This window comes from Camelus dromedarius, chromosome 5, assembly GCF_036321535.1.
Source record: "Camelus dromedarius isolate mCamDro1 chromosome 5, mCamDro1.pat, whole genome shotgun sequence".
NCBI classification, from domain to species: domain Eukaryota; kingdom Metazoa; phylum Chordata; class Mammalia; order Artiodactyla; family Camelidae; genus Camelus; species Camelus dromedarius.
Genome location: NC_087440.1, coordinates 91313161 through 91333222, shown reverse-complemented (window position 1 = coordinate 91333222; position 20062 = coordinate 91313161). Strand labels below are relative to the sequence as shown.

At 45.6% G+C, this 20062-nt stretch overlaps 1 protein-coding gene across 1 annotated transcript in view; it reads right to left on the bottom strand.

Moving 5' to 3' along the window:
• Window positions 1-19533, bottom strand: part of DYNC1H1 (dynein cytoplasmic 1 heavy chain 1) — a 61293-nt gene extending 41760 nt beyond the window's left edge. The window contains exons 1-9 of the mRNA XM_031454326.2: window positions 19150-19533; window positions 10991-11078; window positions 8726-8899; window positions 8238-8493; window positions 7668-7854; window positions 6028-6299; window positions 5710-5937; window positions 1663-2739; window positions 851-1030 (exon numbers count right to left, since the gene is read on the bottom strand). Coding sequence (XP_031310186.2) covers window positions 851-1030; window positions 1663-2739; window positions 5710-5937; window positions 6028-6299; window positions 7668-7854; window positions 8238-8493; window positions 8726-8899; window positions 10991-11078; window positions 19150-19405 — 2718 coding nt within the window. The 5' untranslated portion in view covers window positions 19406-19533. The remainder of the gene's footprint in view (window positions 1-850; window positions 1031-1662; window positions 2740-5709; window positions 5938-6027; window positions 6300-7667; window positions 7855-8237; window positions 8494-8725; window positions 8900-10990; window positions 11079-19149) is intronic.
• Window positions 19534-20062: the final 529 nt, after the last annotated feature.

Below are 20062 nucleotides of genomic sequence, written 5' to 3'. Positions count from 1 at the left end.
CCCCTATGTATCCATTTTAAGTAACCCTTAAAAAAAAATGAAGTCTAGTTGATTTGCAGTGTCGCGTTAGTTTCTGGCGTGCAGTACAGTGACTCAGTTATATGCACACACGTATACGCACACACGTACATAGCCTCTTTCCTGTTCTTTACCATTACAGGCTACTACAAGCTACTGAGTGCAGTTCCCTGTGCTCTGCAGTAGGACCCTGTTGTTCATCTGTGTGTCCATTTCAAAAGAGAAAACGTGTGAACCACAACCTCAGAACTGACCAACCACCCGCTGTCCACTGAGGGACGTCTGCCATAAAACACTCTCCTTCTGGAAGCTCCTCACAGCTGCAGTCTCTGACACCCACCAATGAGAAAGCCCCATGGGGTAGTATGCTTCAAACAAGCGTGCTCACACATGTGGACACACTCACACGCACCTCCCCCTGCCCGCACACCTCCAAGCGGTGAGCCGAGGCCCTCCACACCAGGAGTAAGAGGCACTTTGCTGCTGGGTATCTCTGTTTAAACTGGGGGGGGGGGGGGGGGGGACAGGGTAGGCAGAGAAGGGGGCCTGCAGAAGAGGCCCAGGAAGGAAAACCTACATTATTAGCAAGGGTGGGGGAGGGCAGGAGGCGGCCAAACTCTCTCCTCCTTCACAGCTCCCTGCTCCCAATTTAGAAAGAAGGTGAGTACAGGTGCGAGGACCACAGCGTGGCTCTACTGTTAGTTATGCGGGATTTCCAGGGAAGACACTGGACTGTCATTGATGATCGACTAATGAACTTATGAAACAGGGAGCACTTCTATGCTGACAGCAGACAAATGAACACCACCGTGCACCAAGCCTCACCCCTCACCTCCATGTCCAGCTTGTTGACCCAGATGGGCAGGTTGGAGTAAGAGTGCAGGTTTAAGTCGTCCACGGCTTTCTGGACCCTGTTCAAGATCTCTGAGAAAGTCTTGTGATCGTACATGCAAGTCTCCAAGGAGCGGACCTCCAGGTCTATTTTTTCTTCAATAATCAGCAGATCATCCACCTAAAGGAAGGCATATTTAGTATTTAACACTCACTCTATTCCTTTATCTTATGGACATTCTTCTCAATTAATGAATAAATGTTCGAGGCAGAGAAGTTCTTCCATAAATAGCTAACCCTGTGTGTTGGCATGAGAACACGTCCCCACCCTGCGTCGCCGTAGAGGGAAGGGAAACCCTTCCTCACTTCTGTGCACGGGAAGGGAGACCTCTGACTGGTAATCCTGGGAGCAGGAAACCAACCAGCTCCGCCCTGCCCCTGTCCCCGGGAGCCAGCGCGCACCAGACCCCAGACTCTGTCCTGAGGGCAGCGGCAGGCGAGGGTCTGGGAGGGGGGTATCGAGAGCAAGCTCACGGCGCAGCTTTACCCGTAAAGCTCTCATTCCGTGTCAGACTCCACGTCCCTCACCTCTCCACGGGTTCCCGGCTCAGCTCAGGGTGTTACTGTCCTCCCTAAGCCCCAACGATCACCAAACAGCAGGTGAATACAAAGCCTTTCTCGCTCTCAGCTCACGTGGCCCGAAGCTGCACCAAACATGCACGCCTTCTGCGGGAGAGCTGGCGTGTTAGTGGAGTGTGTGGTCCCTGCGTGCGGCTCACTCCCAGGACATGGCAGGAAGAGAGCAGAACATACCTTTTCCTGAAAGCTGAAGACGGTCTCCGCGAGGCGCTGCACGTATGGGTCGAGTTTGTAGGACTCCCACACCAGCGCGATGCCCTCTGCGATCAGAGCCTGCACCTCCTTCTTCAGGCCGGCCACCAGGAGAGAGATGGTGCTGCGCTCCTCCACCTTCTCACACGTGCGTTCGTACGTCCGGACGCTTTCGATCAGCGAGATGGCGAACGGGTAGAGCTGGTTTGCCTGATGAGCCTTGTTCACAATGGCCAGTGGGACTCGGAAGCCAAGCCACTTGAGGTTCCGGACCTCTTTTGAAAGGGTGATGATCTCCGGGAGGAAGTTGACTTTCAGCTTGAGGACGTTTCCAGACCGGCCCCGGACGCGGGTGCTCTCGATGGTGAAGATGCGGCCGGAGACGCCCAGGTTGCGCTGCTGCACCTTCCGGGCCCAGTCGTCAAATATTTCCTGGGTGTTGAGCTTCATGCGGAAGCTGTCACCATCCTGCTTCAGCTTCTGCCCTTCCACGTGGTTCTCCCAGCCCTTGCCCAGGACGTCCTCCACCCGCTTCATGTAGGCGGTCAGCTGCCGGTCGATCTGCTTGGCCCAGATGATGGAGCCCGACACTGGCGGCAGGTCACGCACATGGCTCATCTTGCAGGCCTGGCTCTGCGGGTACTGGACCTTGAACTTGTCGTGAAGAGACTCGATGTCGTCCTTCACACGCTGGATGAGCTGGGTCTGGTACTCGCGGATGGCCCCCCGGATGTGAGGCCTGACGAACAGCGCATTGAACCTGGAGAAGATCCTGAACATCTCGTTGGCGTTCTTGGCGGTGCCGAGCTGGTCCCGCAGGCGAGCGGTGATGCGGGTCTCCACCCGGTCGATCCGCTCGTCGTAGCGCTTCATGGCAGCCTCCCAGGCCTCCGTGCCCTCCTTGGAGACATCCAGCCCGTCCACCTCCTTGACGTTCTCATAGGCCAGGTTGACCTCCTCTATGGCATTGGCATCAGCGGCATCGAAGAGGACCTCGGCCACCTTCATGTCCTGGGGCTCAGGCACCTCTCCTTGATTCTGCTGTGCGACGGCGGTGACCTTAAAGGGGAGGATTGGGACAGAAAGTTTCACCAAGGAGGATTATGTCCTCGTGCACCAGCAGTACATACCGCACAAAACTGCCAGCCCACCGACTTTCAGTCAGGCATGTTATAACCACAACCCAACAAGGCTACGTGAAACAGCACAGTGTATTTTAACTCTGCATTGTAAAGATCTCCTGACAATGCAGTTCTGTTGCTTAAGAAGCTAAAATAACATGTGTTAAAACCTCAGTTTTGGATACTTCCCTCTGTGATGTTTAGCCTATGGCTAAAATTGCTTTGGAAAGCCCAATTCACAGGAGTGCTACGTATAATTCAGTATCCAACTTAATTTTCCCTTTTTATTTTTAAAACTTTAAAGTATAATCCACGGATCAATGCCACAGCAGAGGGACTGATAAAGTGCTACAGTAACAGAGAAGATTCCATTCAGTTCTCCATGTGCTACTGGGAGAGAGCGGAGCACAGGTGCCCTTCCCCGCAGGAAGTCAGACTCCTACACGCAGCTCAGGCCCTCACTCCCAGACTTACAACACTGGCAGGGGTCTTGAGCTGGGGTCCACAGATGCCTCGGATGAAACTCAGGTTGTAAGTTTCTTCAGGAGAAATTAACAATCATTATTTCCACTAACCCCTAAATAAATTTAGCATTTCCTTCGATTATGAAGGCACACACCAGTCATGCTTGTTCAGTTCCAGACTCTGTCATCAATACGTCCCTCCCCAGCACACCACAGTTGTGTGCATCTTGAGATCTAACTGCAAAATTACGGCCTCAGGCTTGTCACTAGATTTTGCTATTTTATGTTCGTGAAATGGCACTCACGTCACTAAATCACAATTTCAAAACTGTTGATAAATTTCTTTGTAAACTTGTGCATTTTATTTTATGTATTTAAAAGCATTTTGAGGACTCTTGGTAACGACAGTGTAAGGGCAAAAATCGGACAAAATTCTTAAACAGCCATTTCAGGGCAATGGAAAACAAGGCGGCCAACAACTCGGGACATGTTTATACGAGGTGAGAGCAGTGAGCTGGTGGCCGACCTGCCTGGGGTGCCCCAGCCCCGGCTCAGGCAGGAGCACCCGCAGCTGTGCTGGGGGAGCAGAACAGCAGCACGCTTAAAGCGGAGATTCTGGAAGCCAGAGAGCCTGACAAAGGCCGAGGTAGGGAACTACACACGCACAGAACATGGGAGACCCTAGGGGGGTGCTGCAAGAATGGGAAGTCTGGGGAGATTCACAACTTGCTGTCAACCAAGAATTCTATATCCAGTGAAACTATCCTTCAAAGGGGAAAGTGAAATATTTTCCTGATTTTAAAAAAATGAAAGAATCTGTTGGCAACAAACCTATGAAACAAGAAATACTAAAGGAATTCCTTTCGGCTAAAAAGGTAAGACAGCAGGAGTGACTCAGTCCACAGGAAGGAGTGAAGAGCACTGGGAAACACAAACAGGGACAAGCGCGAAGATTATATGTTACTTTTCTTCTCGTCTCCTAGTTTTCCTAAGACATATATGACTCTAAAACAAAACCTGTAATGCTGTATTGTTGGGTTTATAACAGACGTAGTAGGTATGTAAAGTACACGTATGACAAGAAAAGCCTTATTCCCCCTGTGCACACGACAAGCAGGAGAAGGCAGAGCGACACTGCTTGTGCAGCTCCGAGAGTCAGTACTGAGTCCACCACAATGCATTAAAGAGTTCTGCCCTGACCCCTAGAGTGCCCACTGAAGAAGACCATCTGAAGAAATAACAGCTACAAGTCTATAGGAGAATTAAAATGACGTACTAAAAATAACACAAACGGCGGCAGTACAGGAACAGAGAAACAAAAATGAGACCCGTGGAAAGCCAAGAGCACGTGGCAGCTCTGAATCCAAGCCTACCAATAATTACATTAGATGTGACCTGACTAAGCCCTCCAGTTAAACCATTCTGAGGCGTATGCATGCACACACAAGTTTATCATAAATTTTACTGATATAAAGGATGTGCACCACACGGTTTACAAACAAAAAGAAAGTAACGTTCTTTTAAAACAAAGGTATCTGAGAAGGGGGACATGGTAAAAAGGGTTGAGACACTCCAGGCTAGAAGGAATCAGCCCTCATCAAGTCTCTCATACAATAAAGGGTTAACCCTGAAACCCACACACGCACACGTGTACACATAACTTAGAACCGCAGAGTAAGATGCTGAGGACGCCCTGTTCACAGTCCACTCCACCCTGTACGGCAGGTGCTCCTAGTCAGTGAATGAACCTTCCCCGGAGGGCATGACTTCTAGACAGGACCCCCCCACTCCCAACTCACCTAACATTTTATTACAAAATTTTCTAACTACAGGAGGCTTGAAAGACTTATAACCCCAGCCAGAGCCTGTAATTAACACTCAGCCAACTAACACTGGCCAGATACTGGCTTTATCATACATGTTTATCCACGTATCAGGTCCTCTACCTACATGTACATCAAGCCACTTTCCATTTCTGGACTGGATTTTTTAAAGTAAGAAAAGCACTGGTGAAGAAGAGAGGTGAACTAAGAAGAGAAAAAAAATCAGGAACAAAGAAAGGAGTCATTTAATTCTTTTATCTCAGGCGTACGCAATTACTACCCACATTTTGCAGACGAGGAGTCCGGGGAAAAGGTTAAAGAATGTGCCCCGGTCAGTCACACAGCCAGTTCACCAGTGGGACTAGGATTTAAAGCCGTGAAGTCTGGCTCTAGGGTCCAGGCAATTTGGGGTAGGGATGAACGGATGAAGAATATTGACGATCTGGACTGAAACACCATGACACAGAATCACTAGACCTTAAAGGTGACAGTGGCACGATGGAAACGGAGCTAAAGAAGCACTCAACAGTTTAAAATAGAAACAAGCAGTTACTTCTAAAAACAGAGAAAGAGGCGGTCATTAAAAGAGTGCAAGCATGAATTTTCAGAATGTGAACACACCTGTGGCCTCAGGACCCTGACGATGACAGCTCTCAGCTGCTCGTGCTGGCGTCTAAACTTTCTCATCTGGTCCAGGCGCGCCTGAAGCTTCCTGTGAGCAGGGTTGATTCGCCACACCATCTTCAGATTTTCTTCCCTTTTCCTTTTGACAATGTCTCTCAACAACACCTGAAGTTTCTCATACTCATCGTCCCAAGTCTGGAAAACTTCAAAGCATGCGACCATAACCTAGGATGTAATTTAACAAAGGAAGCTCATTAGTAAGGCACGTCCCCGCCTCGGCGCCCTGAGGCTGAGTCTCGGGCTCCTGCAACTTACCTTCTCAGACTCCTCGTACGCCACGTGCATCAGCTTCCGTGTGCCCAGCACTTTGAGCAGCTGAGAGCTCAAGTCTCTTGAAATTGCCTCCACCAGGCGCAGCGCCCTCTGAATGGGGTACTTCGTGTTTCGGATCTTTCTCAAATGGGTGAAAATTGCAACAAGCGCCTGCCTTATTTTGTCCAGCTCAGTGGCAGACAGCAAATCATTCAGAGGAAAATCTTTCATCAGAGGGTTGTAGTCATTCACCGTTTCCAAAGCCTGTTTCAGACCTAGATTAACAGAGACAGTTAATGGTTTTCATATCAAGTAAAACAACTATAATATTATGTTATGTCAGTTATACCTCAATTAAAAAAAAAAAAAAGGAAAAGAATATTCCTTATAAGCTTAATGGTGGTGAAGTAAGCTAAAATATATCCTCACAAAGAAACACTTTGATGTTGCAAAAGATTTCATGACACAAGTTGTGCTACTTGAAAAAAATATATTGTTAACAAGATGATTCCAGTGTGGTCTCATTTTTGCTTTTTTAAGAATTATCAGCCACCACATTTACACTATAAGGTTGTGAGTGGTAGCCCCATAGATTTCATCTTTTTTTGCTTTTATATTTTTATATATATTTTATATTATTAAAATGTCTTAGAAATAACAATTAAGTTTCAAAAACTAGAATTTTATCATCCTTAAGAACACTGAAATTTAAATTCTATACCCATGGCTCAAGTTAGGGTAGTATGTTATGGACATGGAATCAATGAAGAACCTGGATCCAAGTCTTTTTTTTTTTTAACTTCCTCTGGCATAAGACTGAAATAAAAATGTATTAGGAAAGAAAGAAAGGTTTCAGAGGTATTTTTTAAAAAAAATTCAAGGTATCTATTTCAGTATCAGTGAACGCCCAAATCTTAGTGAACGTATGTAGTGTGATCAAAGTGGAAGATTTCTACCCAGAACTTCCTCTAATGTTTAAAATGTGGCACCACAACCTTTTGTGGAGGGAAGGAAAGGACATGATAACCACTGCAGTCCTAACAGCCTATCCTAACAGGTCTCTCATGGGCACACAGTTGTGGACGAGCGTCTACCAGGCTCAGTCATTCCAACATCTGTGGCCCTGTTACGTGCTCATTCACCATCACTCACACTGCTGCCCATTCAGAAAAATAAATTTGTCTCCCCTCTCTTCAGAACGGGGAGGAGAGCAGAGAACAGGAAGGGGCAGGTAAACAGAGGAAGAGAACGTACTGACCAGCTCTCCATCCACAGCCCTGTGGGCAAGGAACTTCTGCTTAATGTAAACCATCTTTCTGCCTGGGTTGTCAGAAGCACACCTGACTTTACACTAAGAAAGTACAGCCCAGCCTGCTCACGGAACTAAGCAAATGAGAAACGGAGGGTAACTCCCAGGGCTCCCTGCACTCGTGCCAAGAAACGGGCTTACGTGCTCAAACCCCGGAGGGAAGTGGGAGGTATGTGGGAACATCGTTTTCATTGCCTATTGCTGGGGGAAAGAAGAGAGGGAGGAAATAGTCAGGAAAGAGGGTGCAACTATTAATTTTCATCTACGTTATCAATAAGACCTCACAAAACCCAGATCCAGAACTACTGATCAGATTGTAAGCCCTCGTTTTTACCTGTGTCAGTGTCAAAACTGACGGTGGCGTGGAAACGCTTGCCGTGTTTCAAGATATCCAGAGTCAGGAGGACTTCCGGGCTCTCTCGCTTCTCCTGGATGCGGTATAATGCACGTTCCAAGTTTAGCCAAAAACTAATTTCCTGTAAGGCAGTTCCTGAAGCAGGATCTCGGTCGAGTTTGGTCACCTTAAATATAAAGTAACATTCAGAAGTATTCATCATTTAAACAAAAGTAGAAAAAGCATCATTAACTAAACATATGCATTACAATCTAGCTGTACATTTCACGCAGAGTTCCTTCCTTGTATTGTAAGCGGTTTAATTTGAAATCAAAGGCCTGAGACCACAGCAGAGATCAGCGCCCTCTCAGGGTTGATGTTAAACATGCTGCCCGCTGGCTGCTCCACCTGGGCCAGCGTTAGTCCTCCCCTGTGCGTTCCCAGGGCCGACAGGAGGCACTGCTACCGGTCGGCACAGAATTCACCTTGCTGATAAAACTCGGAGCAGTTTTCTCACAGATACTAAAGAGGAAAGCATTTCACATGATACTCCCAACACTGTGCTCTTACTTTCTGAATTTCTCGGATCCAGCGGTTAACTCCAGATTGTAACTGATTGAGAAAAGTTGGGTCTTCAACCTTATCTCCAAAGTCTGTAACTTTGGGCTTTTCTCCATGTTCATAACATTGTTTTGCAACATTTGTAATAATTGGATGAATTGGCAGGCTGATTTCTGGAATTTCAATATTCTGCTGCAAGTGAAGGAGTCCCATTTCAAGTTCTGCAATTTTTTTTTCAACCGAAGGAGCCATTTTATCACCATCCCTAAAAAGACAGGAAATACCTCAGACTTCCGTGCACTATTGTTCTCCAAAGAGACTCCATTATTTCAGGTCTGTCAGGTATTAATAATACATGTTTTATTAATGCAACAGATTTATATCCTCTTGGTTTACGAGATCTGCACTCCCAATTCTGGAATTTTACATCATCTTCCACAGTGCCTTGTGTAAGTAAAATATGACATTCAAACTAATGAAGGAAAAACAGTTTTTACCTGTCTGCCTTGCCAGACTCTCTGATATAGGACTTAAAAAAAGGAGCCACTGCGTTGCTAATGAAAGAATGCAAGGTTTCGTACGGTGAGTCTTCACTGAGCGTGAGGACTCGGAGTTGAGAAGATACTGGTTTGTCCGCATCAATTACTGGAGTTCGTTTAATGAATGCCAAGCTGAAAGAAAGGAAAAGAAGAAATTAGAACAGAGTCTCATTCCTAATCAGTCTTAATAACTGTAGCCTTCTCTGTGTTGCCTATAAATTAAATTCATCTGAATGTTTTAATTTTAAAATCACATTAAGAATAGACTTGGCGGGTGGGTATAGCTCAGTGGTAGTGTGTGCTCAGCATGCAATAGGTCCTCGGTTCAATCCCCAGTACCTCCATTAAAATAAATAAATAAACCTAATTACCTACCCCACTCCAAAAACAAACAAAATAAATAAAGAATAGACAAAATTGCTTTTCTAATGGTGAAAAATATTGCTTCTCTTTCTTTACTCACTTGTGTGAGAACTTCTGAATCAAAGTTAAGGTTATAGCATGTGACTGTGAAACCAAGCCAAGTTCATCTGTTTCATATGCGGGTTGAGTTCATGATCCTGCCATCACTAAAACCAACCCCTTTAAGCAGCTACAAGTTACAAGCTCTGATGAACCTAAATCTGATCTGATATTAATCTGTCCCATTTATTTATGGCACTAAATCATACATCGGCTTGACTAAAGTCACCCAGAGGTTAAAGTGACAAGAGAACACTCCAGGTTCCTAGAGCCTGACCCAAACCAACCGTTCCAGCTTCATCTCCTGCTATGCACCCCTTCCTCACCGTTTAAACTACACATGTCATTCTATAAACATCATGTGCTTCTGTGTAGTTGCTTAAGAAACCTCTACTCATCTGCTGAAATTCCAAGTAACCCTCAAACCCCAGCTCCAGCATTACGTCTTCCCCAGGATCTTCCTGAACCAGAAGTAATCTCTCTAGTCTGTGTTTCCTGGTATTTTTGCACCTCTAAGATTTTGCAAGTGTTACAGTTAGTTGTGTATCTGCCATTCTTCCTCCCAAAAGACCGTATCTTTCTTGGGAACAAGAACTATGTTTTATTTCTTTGCATACCTACTGCTGGATCTTATACATAACTGGTGCTCAAAGGTGGCTGAATTAACAGCTTCAAGAGAATTAACATTTGAATTTTCCAGTTCCCACATTGTGTATGTGTATTTTACAAATAATACTTCATATTATTCTAAAAAGTCAATGACGCTTCCTGATGAGACACGCTGAGAAGGAACACAGTCACAACAGCACTCCTGCCAAAAAGGTACAACCTGAATGTGACCAGGGAGAAACATCAGCTGGACCCAGAGGAGGCGTGTTCCATCAAACCACTGGTCTGCACTTACCAAAAATGTCAATGTCATCAAAGACACAGAAAGAAAGGCACAGAATTGGATTCTGCATCATGGGAGAATTACTGTAAGGGGCATTACTGAGAAAATACAAATACGTACAGTGTCTAGAGCATAATCCTGCAGCAGTGTTCCTGGGATTTGAAAACTGTACTGAGAATGTCCTTGTTCTCAGCAAATGCTGTGAAGTATTTGGGGATAAAGCGGCAGGTTGTCCATAACTAACTCTCAGATGGTTCAGGAAAAAAACAATGCAAACGTGGTGAACGTTAACCGTTGTCTGGGAGTTCTACATGCTACCCATGCAACTCTTGTAGGCTTGAAATTACTCAAAATAAAAAAGTTTAAAAAGCCAACGCAGAATAAATTAAACATTTACATATTTAAATTGAGATATGTTTACTGGAGTATAAATTGGCACCACCATTTGAGAAGGTGGGAAATCTGGTAACATGCACTGAAGACTTTAACGGTGCATCACATCTGAACCAGTAATACTATCTTTAGGGATTCATCCTAAGGAGAACCAAACTTACACCCAAAGGCTGACTAGCTATTTATCATCATGAAAATTCAGACGTGATCTGGGAGTATTACTAGATATGTTTAATATATTATGGCTCAAACCTAAAATGGATGATGCCATGATACGGCAATTAAATTAAAATACTTTAGATTTTATATTAACTTGGAAATCCTCTTAATTTGAATAAGTAAAATTAAAGATAAGGAACTGAAAAAGCAGAAATCCTTTGAGTGTTTTCTTAGTGTCTTTGTCTGAGTCGATCAGGATTCACACTTAACTCTTACAAGTTTATAACCCAAAACAATGGTATATTCATACTACTCACCTGTTGGACTTAACTCCATAATGAATGTCTATGTTGATGTTATAGGAAATGAATTCTTTTTCTTCTTCTCCTTCATCGCCAACATCCTCTACAAATCATAATAAATATTCTGTCAAATTCACGTCAATATTCCAATTTTTAATCTATCAACTGCTTAGAGCATGATTAGCCTCACCCACCCCAACCCGACGTGTAAACCCCTCCATGACTTGGCTCCACCTCACTTCCCTTCTATCCAGTTTTCCCAACTGCTGACCCAGGCACTTATTTGCTGTGTGATCCTGGGCAAGGCAGTTAACTTCTCTGCACCTCTGGTCCCCTGTCTGTATACTGGGGACGCACTGGCACGCCTCGCTTGTTGGAAGGATGAACTGAGCTGATGCGGAGAGCACGGCCCGGCCCCAGGTGGTGCTAGGTGCTGTTCCCTATGGCCAAATTCTTCCCACCCCATCCCAGCAGTCTCAGCCTCAGTGCTCCAAGCACAGAAGTCACTTTCCACCCCCACACCCCAGGGCCTCCTGCCCAGTTGTTTACTCAATACTTTTTATGTGACGGGCATTCCTTTAGGTGCATGAGACATTCAACCCTCACAGCATCTCTCTGGGGGACGGCACGACTATTACTATCCTTGTTTCCCAAGCAAGGAATGTAAGTAAACTGTCCTCAGACATGTGGCTGGAAAGGGACAAGGGAGAATGCAGAAGTCTGATTCCAAACCCAGGGTCCTCACCAGTACACAGTCTGTCCTCTTCCCTCATTAGGCCCCCCATCCCTCAGAAAACCCTCATCAAGAAAACTGCTATCAGCACTATTTACAACAGCCAAGACATGGAAACAACCTAAATGTCTATCGACAGATGACTGGCTAGAGAAGATATGGTATATTTATATAATGGAATACTACTCAGCCATAAAAAGAATAAAATAATGCCATTTGCAGCAACATGGATGGACCAAGAGACAGTCATTCGAAGTGAAGTAAGCCAGAAAGAGAAAGGGCAATACCATATGGTATCACTCATATGTGGAATCTTAAAAAAAAAAAAAAAAAAAAAAAAGACAAACGAACTTATTTACAAAACAGAAACAGACTCACAGACATGGAAAACAAACTTATGGTTACCAGAGGGAAAGAGGGTGGGAAGGGATAAACTGGGAGTTCGAGATTTGCAGATAATAACTAATATGTATAAAATAGATAAACAACAAGTTCATCCTGTATAGCACAGGGAACGATATTCAGTATCTTGTAGTAACTTATGATGAAAAGAGAATATGAAAACGAATACACACATGTTCCTATATGACTGGAGCATTGTGCTGTGCACCAGAAACTGACAAAGCACTATAAACTGTCTATACGTCAATAAAAATATATTTTAAAAAATAATAATAAAATTAAAAAAAAGAAAACTGCTATCAAGAAACATCCCCACGGTCCCTGAGAGGCATCCACCTGGCCTTCCCTCTGCTCTTGCAGCACTTTTCAGAGCCTGCTCCACGGCTGACTTACGAATGCATCCTTCTCCCCGACCATGAGCTCTCACAGGGCAAGGCTTCCCCTCAACAAACATGCACGGCAGGCATTTTGAAGAGCTGACTGGAACCTCGCAGTAAGGCGGCTCAAGATGCATGTGAATGAAATTTCTTAACAGTTAAAAATCAAAATGCAAAGATTAATATAAAAAGTTGTAAAAATGGGAAGCAATCCAAACCTCTAGATCTGTACTGACAAGCTCCAGCTGCGTTATCTTTGTGATGACATACTGCATGAAACAACTGCATTAGCAAAACGGACTGTTTAAGGATGAGCAACCTGGTAAGTGTGGTGCACCTGCACTTCTCAGTCGTGGTGCAAAAGCAAAGGTGGTAGACTTAGCAAACTGATCTTGGGAAAGTCATTTTTATTTCTCCCGGGTTCAAATTCACAAAATGTAAAACGGGCAGCAGAGGAGGGAGTGGGATCTTAAATTAGGTGGTCTGTCAGGATTCTGTAAGTGCTAAAAACTATGAAATCTGGGTGTACAGGGTCTGAGCAAAAGTGATTTGCTTCATTAGTTTTAAGATGAGATAAATACAAAATTCACACTAAGATTATAAGAGCATAAAATATTAGTATAGTTATGAAGAAGACAGTAACTCCTCCAAAATATTGTTTTCAGTATAATTTTAGGAAGGAGAGGAGTGGCAGAACATTCTAGTATGCCAGGTACTTCCTAGCTGTTTTTAAAAAATTACTAACTGCCTCAGAAAATCCCCAACCAATTGAGCTTTCCAACTACTGAAATGCGGATACACCACAAGAGAGAATAAACCATACTGCCTGAAACCAACTAAACATAATTGAAATCTGTAAAATACAAGCACAAAGACGAAGAGTATAAGGAAATACCGCCAAACTAAAATAGCTGTTGGGGCGGTGGGATTATGAAGTATTTTTTCCTTCAATTTTTGGAACGTTCCCTAATGTTTTATGATTTATATAAAACATACATCATTAAAATAACACCCAAACAACATATAGAAAATAAAAGTAGCATTCTATAATCCCCAAAGGAAAGTCCTGACATAACTAAGAACGTGGCATGTTAACTTTGAATCACTTCTTCCTCCCGGATGAAGAGTCATCAGCTGTATAAATAAAATTACACATGCCGACTGGACACCAGCAGGTCCTAACAGGGTTAAAGGAACAGGGCACCACGCCAAGCAATGAGTCACTGCCGACCCGGGACTGCTGTGAATGCCCCGCCCGCACGAGGAACAGCACCGCAATGCAGCAGAACGCTGCCGGCTCGGGAGGCACACCCAGTGACATAATCCTCACACAGGGAGACGCAAATGGCAGATGCAACTGCTTTGGCAAATTTTAACTTCTTTCAATGACAATTACTTATGGAAGTCATTATTAATCAGCCATAGACTACATTTTAGGTTAGTTGTTCAGTGCTATTCTCCACAAATACAAAGATCAAATGAAGTCTGCGTATCTGATTCCCATTGTGAAAAAACTATGACATTGTTTTATACACTGCCAAATAATTTAAACTTTCTTGCCTCTTTGTAAGTTGTTACATCTTTCAAATAACAGTAATTCTACTTCTGCAGAAATATTTTCAAAAAATTGTTCGAAGGAGGAAAGACACTTGACAGTCCAATGTTAACAGAGAGGGTATTAATCCTGGTATAGTTAGAAGCTTATATACAAACACAATCTGCATGTTTTATCAGGTAATAGAGACCCCCTGCAGTAGAATCTGAACCAGTCCCCTAGTGATGCTGAAGTTACCAAGTAACACACGGCAGGCAGGTGCCATGCTGCTCGCTAACGCACTCAGAGAACGGCACGGAGAGCTCGCCCGCCTCGCCAGCTCCCCTGCTGCAAGCCGCACTACCACACCTCACCTCTGTGCACGTTTCCTGGGCTAACTTCTCAGAGTTTACTGAACTCCTAGAGATGTTCAAAATGTCATTTAGCACTAGTCTGTGAGCACTTCTGTTGAAAGACTAGTTTAGTGTATTTCAAACCACGAGTGACTTGTATCATTACACTGTGAATTCTGAGAACAATATGCCTCGTTTTATGAAATAACAGATGCACATTCAACTACCTTAACAGGCAGACAGGCAGGTTTCCAGAGCCTGCGGGGCGGGCAATGGGAAGGGGGCCAGGCGAGGCTGCAGCTCCCTGCGCCCCGGGTCACTCACCTTCCCCCTAACCTTCTGACACAGGGCAAGTCTCTTCTCGGGCTAGCAAACCAACCAATCCAGGCATTTTCTTGGCCAAATTACTTGTTATGTGTTCCTGGCTCTCTTTATCTTTCATCTTCTTTTCCTTTTAAAATCCAGACCTACTAATACCACAATATTTTGGCTGGTCACTACCACACATCTTTCTCTTTTTTTCTCACATGGTTGCTTTAGTTTTTCTCCTCTCCCATCTCTGGTGCTTTCTCCCGTCACCTCGACATCCACCCACCCTTTGGTCCTGCTTCTGAGGGGCTGCGGCTTCTCTGCCACCACCCCTCCCTGCTCTGGCACAAAGCTGAGAGCATGGTGAGAAAGTCTTTAGTTTACTCTTCAATCTGAAGACTTCCATCTGTAACATTGATGGGAATATGAAAGGAGGGTCAAACCTCATGTGATGCTTCCATTGTGAAGTTTCCAGAAAAAAAGAGAAATAAAGAAGTGAAAAAACTAGCAAGTTAGTAATGCCTAAGGGACTAAAGACAATGCTTTTTAAGGTTAACACTAATTCAAAGGAAATAACTGACATGAAGTAAATGAAAACAAACACGCCTGTTTTAATGGATACCAAGGAACTGAACAGAGAAATTAGTTTCTGGGTTCCAGGATGCTCCTTAAAACATCTTTTTCCCAAGTGGGTCTTAAAACCCTGGGGTTTCAGTTTCCTCACTCACGACAGAGGAGGCCGGACTAAATCTCTTCCACCCCTCTCAGCCTGATTCCCTATAATGTTGCCAGACAAAAAGTCCATCCATCTTAACTTTTTAAAAAGAAGTGATGACTGTCTTCCCTTTCCAGTACGTGCACTTTGCTCACTACGCTACACTACACTTGCTGCATCAGACTCATCTTGCTGCCCACTGGCCTGTCCCACAAAGGGTGTAAGGGCCCCCGCCTACAGCGTGACAGCACAGGACAGGAGGGACCCAGGCTGATGGACTCCTGGCCCAGTGCTCTGAGACAGTCTGGTGCCACAGGAAATGCTTCCTGTTAATTTACTGATCACTTCATTAACCAGTCTGAGATCTAAGTATAGGCCCAAAATTAATACTTCTTAGTCATTAATCTACTGCATGTCTTCATCTTTTAGGGGAATTAAGTCCTCAGAAAAATAACTTTTAAAACTCCACAAAAACATTCCTCATAAAGCTCTCTACACCGCTACACCTCTGGGAGTTGAGTCCTATAAGCACTACCTTTCACATTCCAGTCCTAAGCCATCTCTGCACTGATGAAGAGGACAGACGTAAAACTCCTAAATCATGCACCTCGGGAAAGACTAGAATTCCTAGTTTAGGATAAGTATTGGCTAAAGAAGCCACTATATTCGGTCTTACAGACAAAGTTCCAAGGATAAGACAGCCGAGTGGAACCCCCCCCCCAAGCCCCACACCACCTGTTCCCAGCTTGGACACTGACGAGCCCGGGAACCGCCAGCTCCACCAGCTGCAAACCGGAGCATCCTTACCTGTTCCTACCTTTACCACCCAACTTCTCACTGGGATGAAACACAACCAAAAATGCATTTTGGCTTAAAAGTGCTCCAAAAACATCACTAACATTGTAAAATGCCTATTAGGTAATGACCACACATCTGGTCATACTTTTAGAAGTATTATGAGGAAACAATTTTTTACACGCCAGGAATTTTAGAAAGGAGAATTCTCTTCTTAAAATGAGATTTAACATTTCCTTTCCTACCAACTCTCCAATTCTTCGCTATCAAAATAAATTGTTAAATTCACAACATTTATTCCACACTTTAAGGAATGCTGCACTTAAACAAAAAAAGTTTATAGCTAGCTGGAGCAGTTAAAAATAGATAAAATAGACAGACTTTCATATTAAAAAATGTTTCTCGGGGGCAGGGTAAGCTCAGTGGTAGAGCGCATGCTTAGCACGCGTGAGACCCTGGGTTCAATCCTCAGTACTGCCATTAAAATAATAATAATAATAATAATAATAATAATAATAATAATAATAATTATTATTATTATTATTATTATTATTATTTAAAAAAATCTAATTACCCCAAGTTTTTTTTTTAAAAAAGCTTTTACATTCAATTACATGTGTTTGTAAAATTCTTTACATAAAAAATGGGGAAGATAACGTAACAGTAATTTTTCCTTTTCATTAGATAAATTACATGACTCCATTCTTGGTGGTGGTCTTTATTCTGTTTAAACTGTTCAGATTTGTTTTCCATATTATAATGCGAGCCTATTTTTCCCACTGTAAATAACTACTGGATGTTCATATTTGATTACATGTGCAAATGGCAATGCTAATTCATAAAAACCACCTGGAAGACAGACAGCTCTCCTACTAAGTGACCTGGGTCTATGCGTATACCTGAATTACACTAGCGTAGCCAGGATGCTAATAAGACTGATGGGATAATATACCTTTTCCTCAGATTTTTGTAAGCGAAAAATAAGTTACAGACAGGTTGAATTACTAGAAATATTTCCAGGATTTTTAAAAATATAGGAATGAGACAGGATTTCAATTTTAGACAATCTCATTCCTTAGTCAATGTTCAAAAGTGCAAGTCATTATGGAGCCAAGATCTGGATGCCCAGGCATTCGCTGTGCTGAAAGGAGAAAATGGACCCACCAGGAAAAGAGATGACCTGCACCAGAAAGCATTTGACAGAAACAGGATCCCCCTCCAATGATTTTAGCAAAGTTCAATTTTAAGATGTTGGAGAAAAGTGAATTTGCTCTAGAAGCAAAGAACAAAACTTAGTGTTTTCCACAGAAAGAAATTGAGACTCAAGATAGAAATCATTCATTTCAAAACACCAACTTGCAGTGAAAATGAGGTCATGAAATAGCTAAGGTCAAGCTACTTGAAACACTGTAACAATGCAGATTAAAATATATTTTAAATAAAATAACATATATTCATTGAAAATGACCAAGGAGACAGACACCAAAACGCTGACAGTGGTCATATCTGGGACAAAGGATCCCAGGTGACTTTAATTTTATCTGTATAATTTTCTACATACTTTTTTGGGAAAAAAGCAAGAGTTAAAAAATTCTGTAAACAGTAGTGGTTTCCATGTGTGAAAACAACCCCAACATAAAAGAAAACCCTAAACAACATTAATACTCTAAATATGCCTGAATGGCTTATTTGCTTTGAACATTCCATGTGGGTCTAGGAAAAACACTTTCACACTCTCTGACCCTACACCCCTCCTGCAGAAACCAGTGCTGCAATGAAGCATCTCCTGAGTAAGGAAAGCCTGTGAAAGAAACAAAGTACCTGAAACATGGCGGGGGGGGGGGGGGGGGGGGAGGGACGTGGGACAGGACAGACATATAGCTGAAATTCTCTTACTGACAGACCATACAGCTTTTTGAGATTGTAAGAAGCTGGTTGGGGAACACTTTCAGGCAATGCCCAGTCCTTGGTACTAAGTCTGCATCTACTTGGACATCATCCTTGGGTTCCCGGATGGACGATGCCACACCCATTCATGCCCAGTCAAACTTGCTCACCATCGGCTACAAAACGTTTGAGAGCATCAAGGCGAAACCCTCTCTGAAGGCAAGCTCCACTCTCAAGAGGAATCTAGCCTTGCTTTTTGGAGGTCGCTATTTGAGGAGACTACTGGAATATGTAAACCTTTTGCCCCCTCCCTTCGCTAGGTGCCTAACCGGAATCTCTCTTCTTTTCAAATCCGTAAGGCCGACTCAGGTATCACTGGGTCATCTTTATGGTCATCTCGGGATTACACAAATACAACGTGTGATCCGTGAAAACAAGCGGCAGACTGGAAACTGAGAAGCTGAGGCTAGTCTAGGGAGTAGGATTAGCTGGTGTGACCTTGGGCCAGTCACTTCACCAGAGCCCGTTTCCTCGCGGGTGGATGGGCAGATACACCTCCCGGCATGGAAGCGGTGGGGACGGAGAGCCGGACCGCAAGCAGACCGTCCGTGTGGGCTAACCCCCCGGAACACCGATGCCCCGCTCGCAGCCAGGGCTGGCGCTGTCACTTCTGGGGCCTCGGCATCCGGGTCCGCACCAGGCAGGGGCCGGGATGCCGCCGGCCAGCAGTCCCCTCGGCTCCGACCCGCCGGGGCCTCCCCCTGACACATCCCTCCCGAGATCCGTCTCGCCTGGACACAAACCGAAACCGAACAGCTCATGTGACATTGGAGGCCGGGATGCGGCCTCCGCCCGCGCTCACCCGGAGACGCTGTCTCCACCCAGCTCGGCCATCTTGAGGCCCGAGCAGACAAAGCGCTCCCATTGTTGCGGGCGCCGGCGAGCCAGGGCGCCCTCCTCCCGCCCCGCGACCCGGAAGGGGGCCCCGGGGCGCCGGCGCAGGGGGTGTGGCGGGAGCGAGTCGGTGGCCGCTGGGACCCACCCGGGGGCGCCCCAACCCGGCCCGCACCTTTGAGCGTGGAGCGCTCCACCAGCACCGTGTGGACCTGCGGGTCCGAGAGGAACTTGCGCATCTGCTCCAGGGCGCTCTTCTCCTCCAGCGCCGCCTCGAGCGCGGCCGGGGCCTCGCCGCCGTCCTCCAGCAGCAGCGGCACTAGCTTGCGCAGGTGCTTCTGCAGCACCGACACGTCGGCCACGTTCTGCACGGCCGACACCTCCAGGCCGGCCGAGCCATCCTCGCCGCCGCCGCCCCCGGGCTCCGACATGGCGCCGCGCAGGGGCCCGCAGGCAGCGCTGAGAAGGCGGCCGCGACTGGGCGCGAGAGAGAGCGAGCGAGCGCACGCACGAGAGAAACGGGCGCCGCAAGCAGACCGTCCGCTAGCCCGCGGCCGACTGAGGCGAGCGAGCTCCGGCTCCGCCCTAAAGGCCGCCGCCCGCCGGACCCGCCCCGCCCCCGGGCCGCCCGCCCGCCCCTCGCCGCAGCCACTGGCGGCCACTCGCGGGCCTGGCGTCACGACGTCGCGCGTGCGCACAGGAGCCCCAAATGACGCCGCGCAGCCTTCTGGGACTCGTAGTCCCAGGGCTGGGCGGGGCCCCGCCGTCTCCGCGCCTCAAGCCCTGAAGGTGGGCTTTGCGCCTCAAGCACCTCTATCCCTGAACATGGACTTGGCGGGCGGGTGGGTGAGGAGTGGTCAGGGACTATGTCTGTCCTGCTCACTGCTGTGGCCTCGCAAACAGCACAGAGGCTGAGCCACTGTAAATACTGAATGAATGGTGTTATTAATGGCCAGAGCTAAGGTTTTTTAAGCACTTAGCTTGTCTGTCATCGTTCTAAGCACTTAACCTGCGTTCTTTCCTTGAACGAACGAATGACTACGACGTGTGTATACAGTCTTGCTTGTCATTAGGCATACATAGGGAGA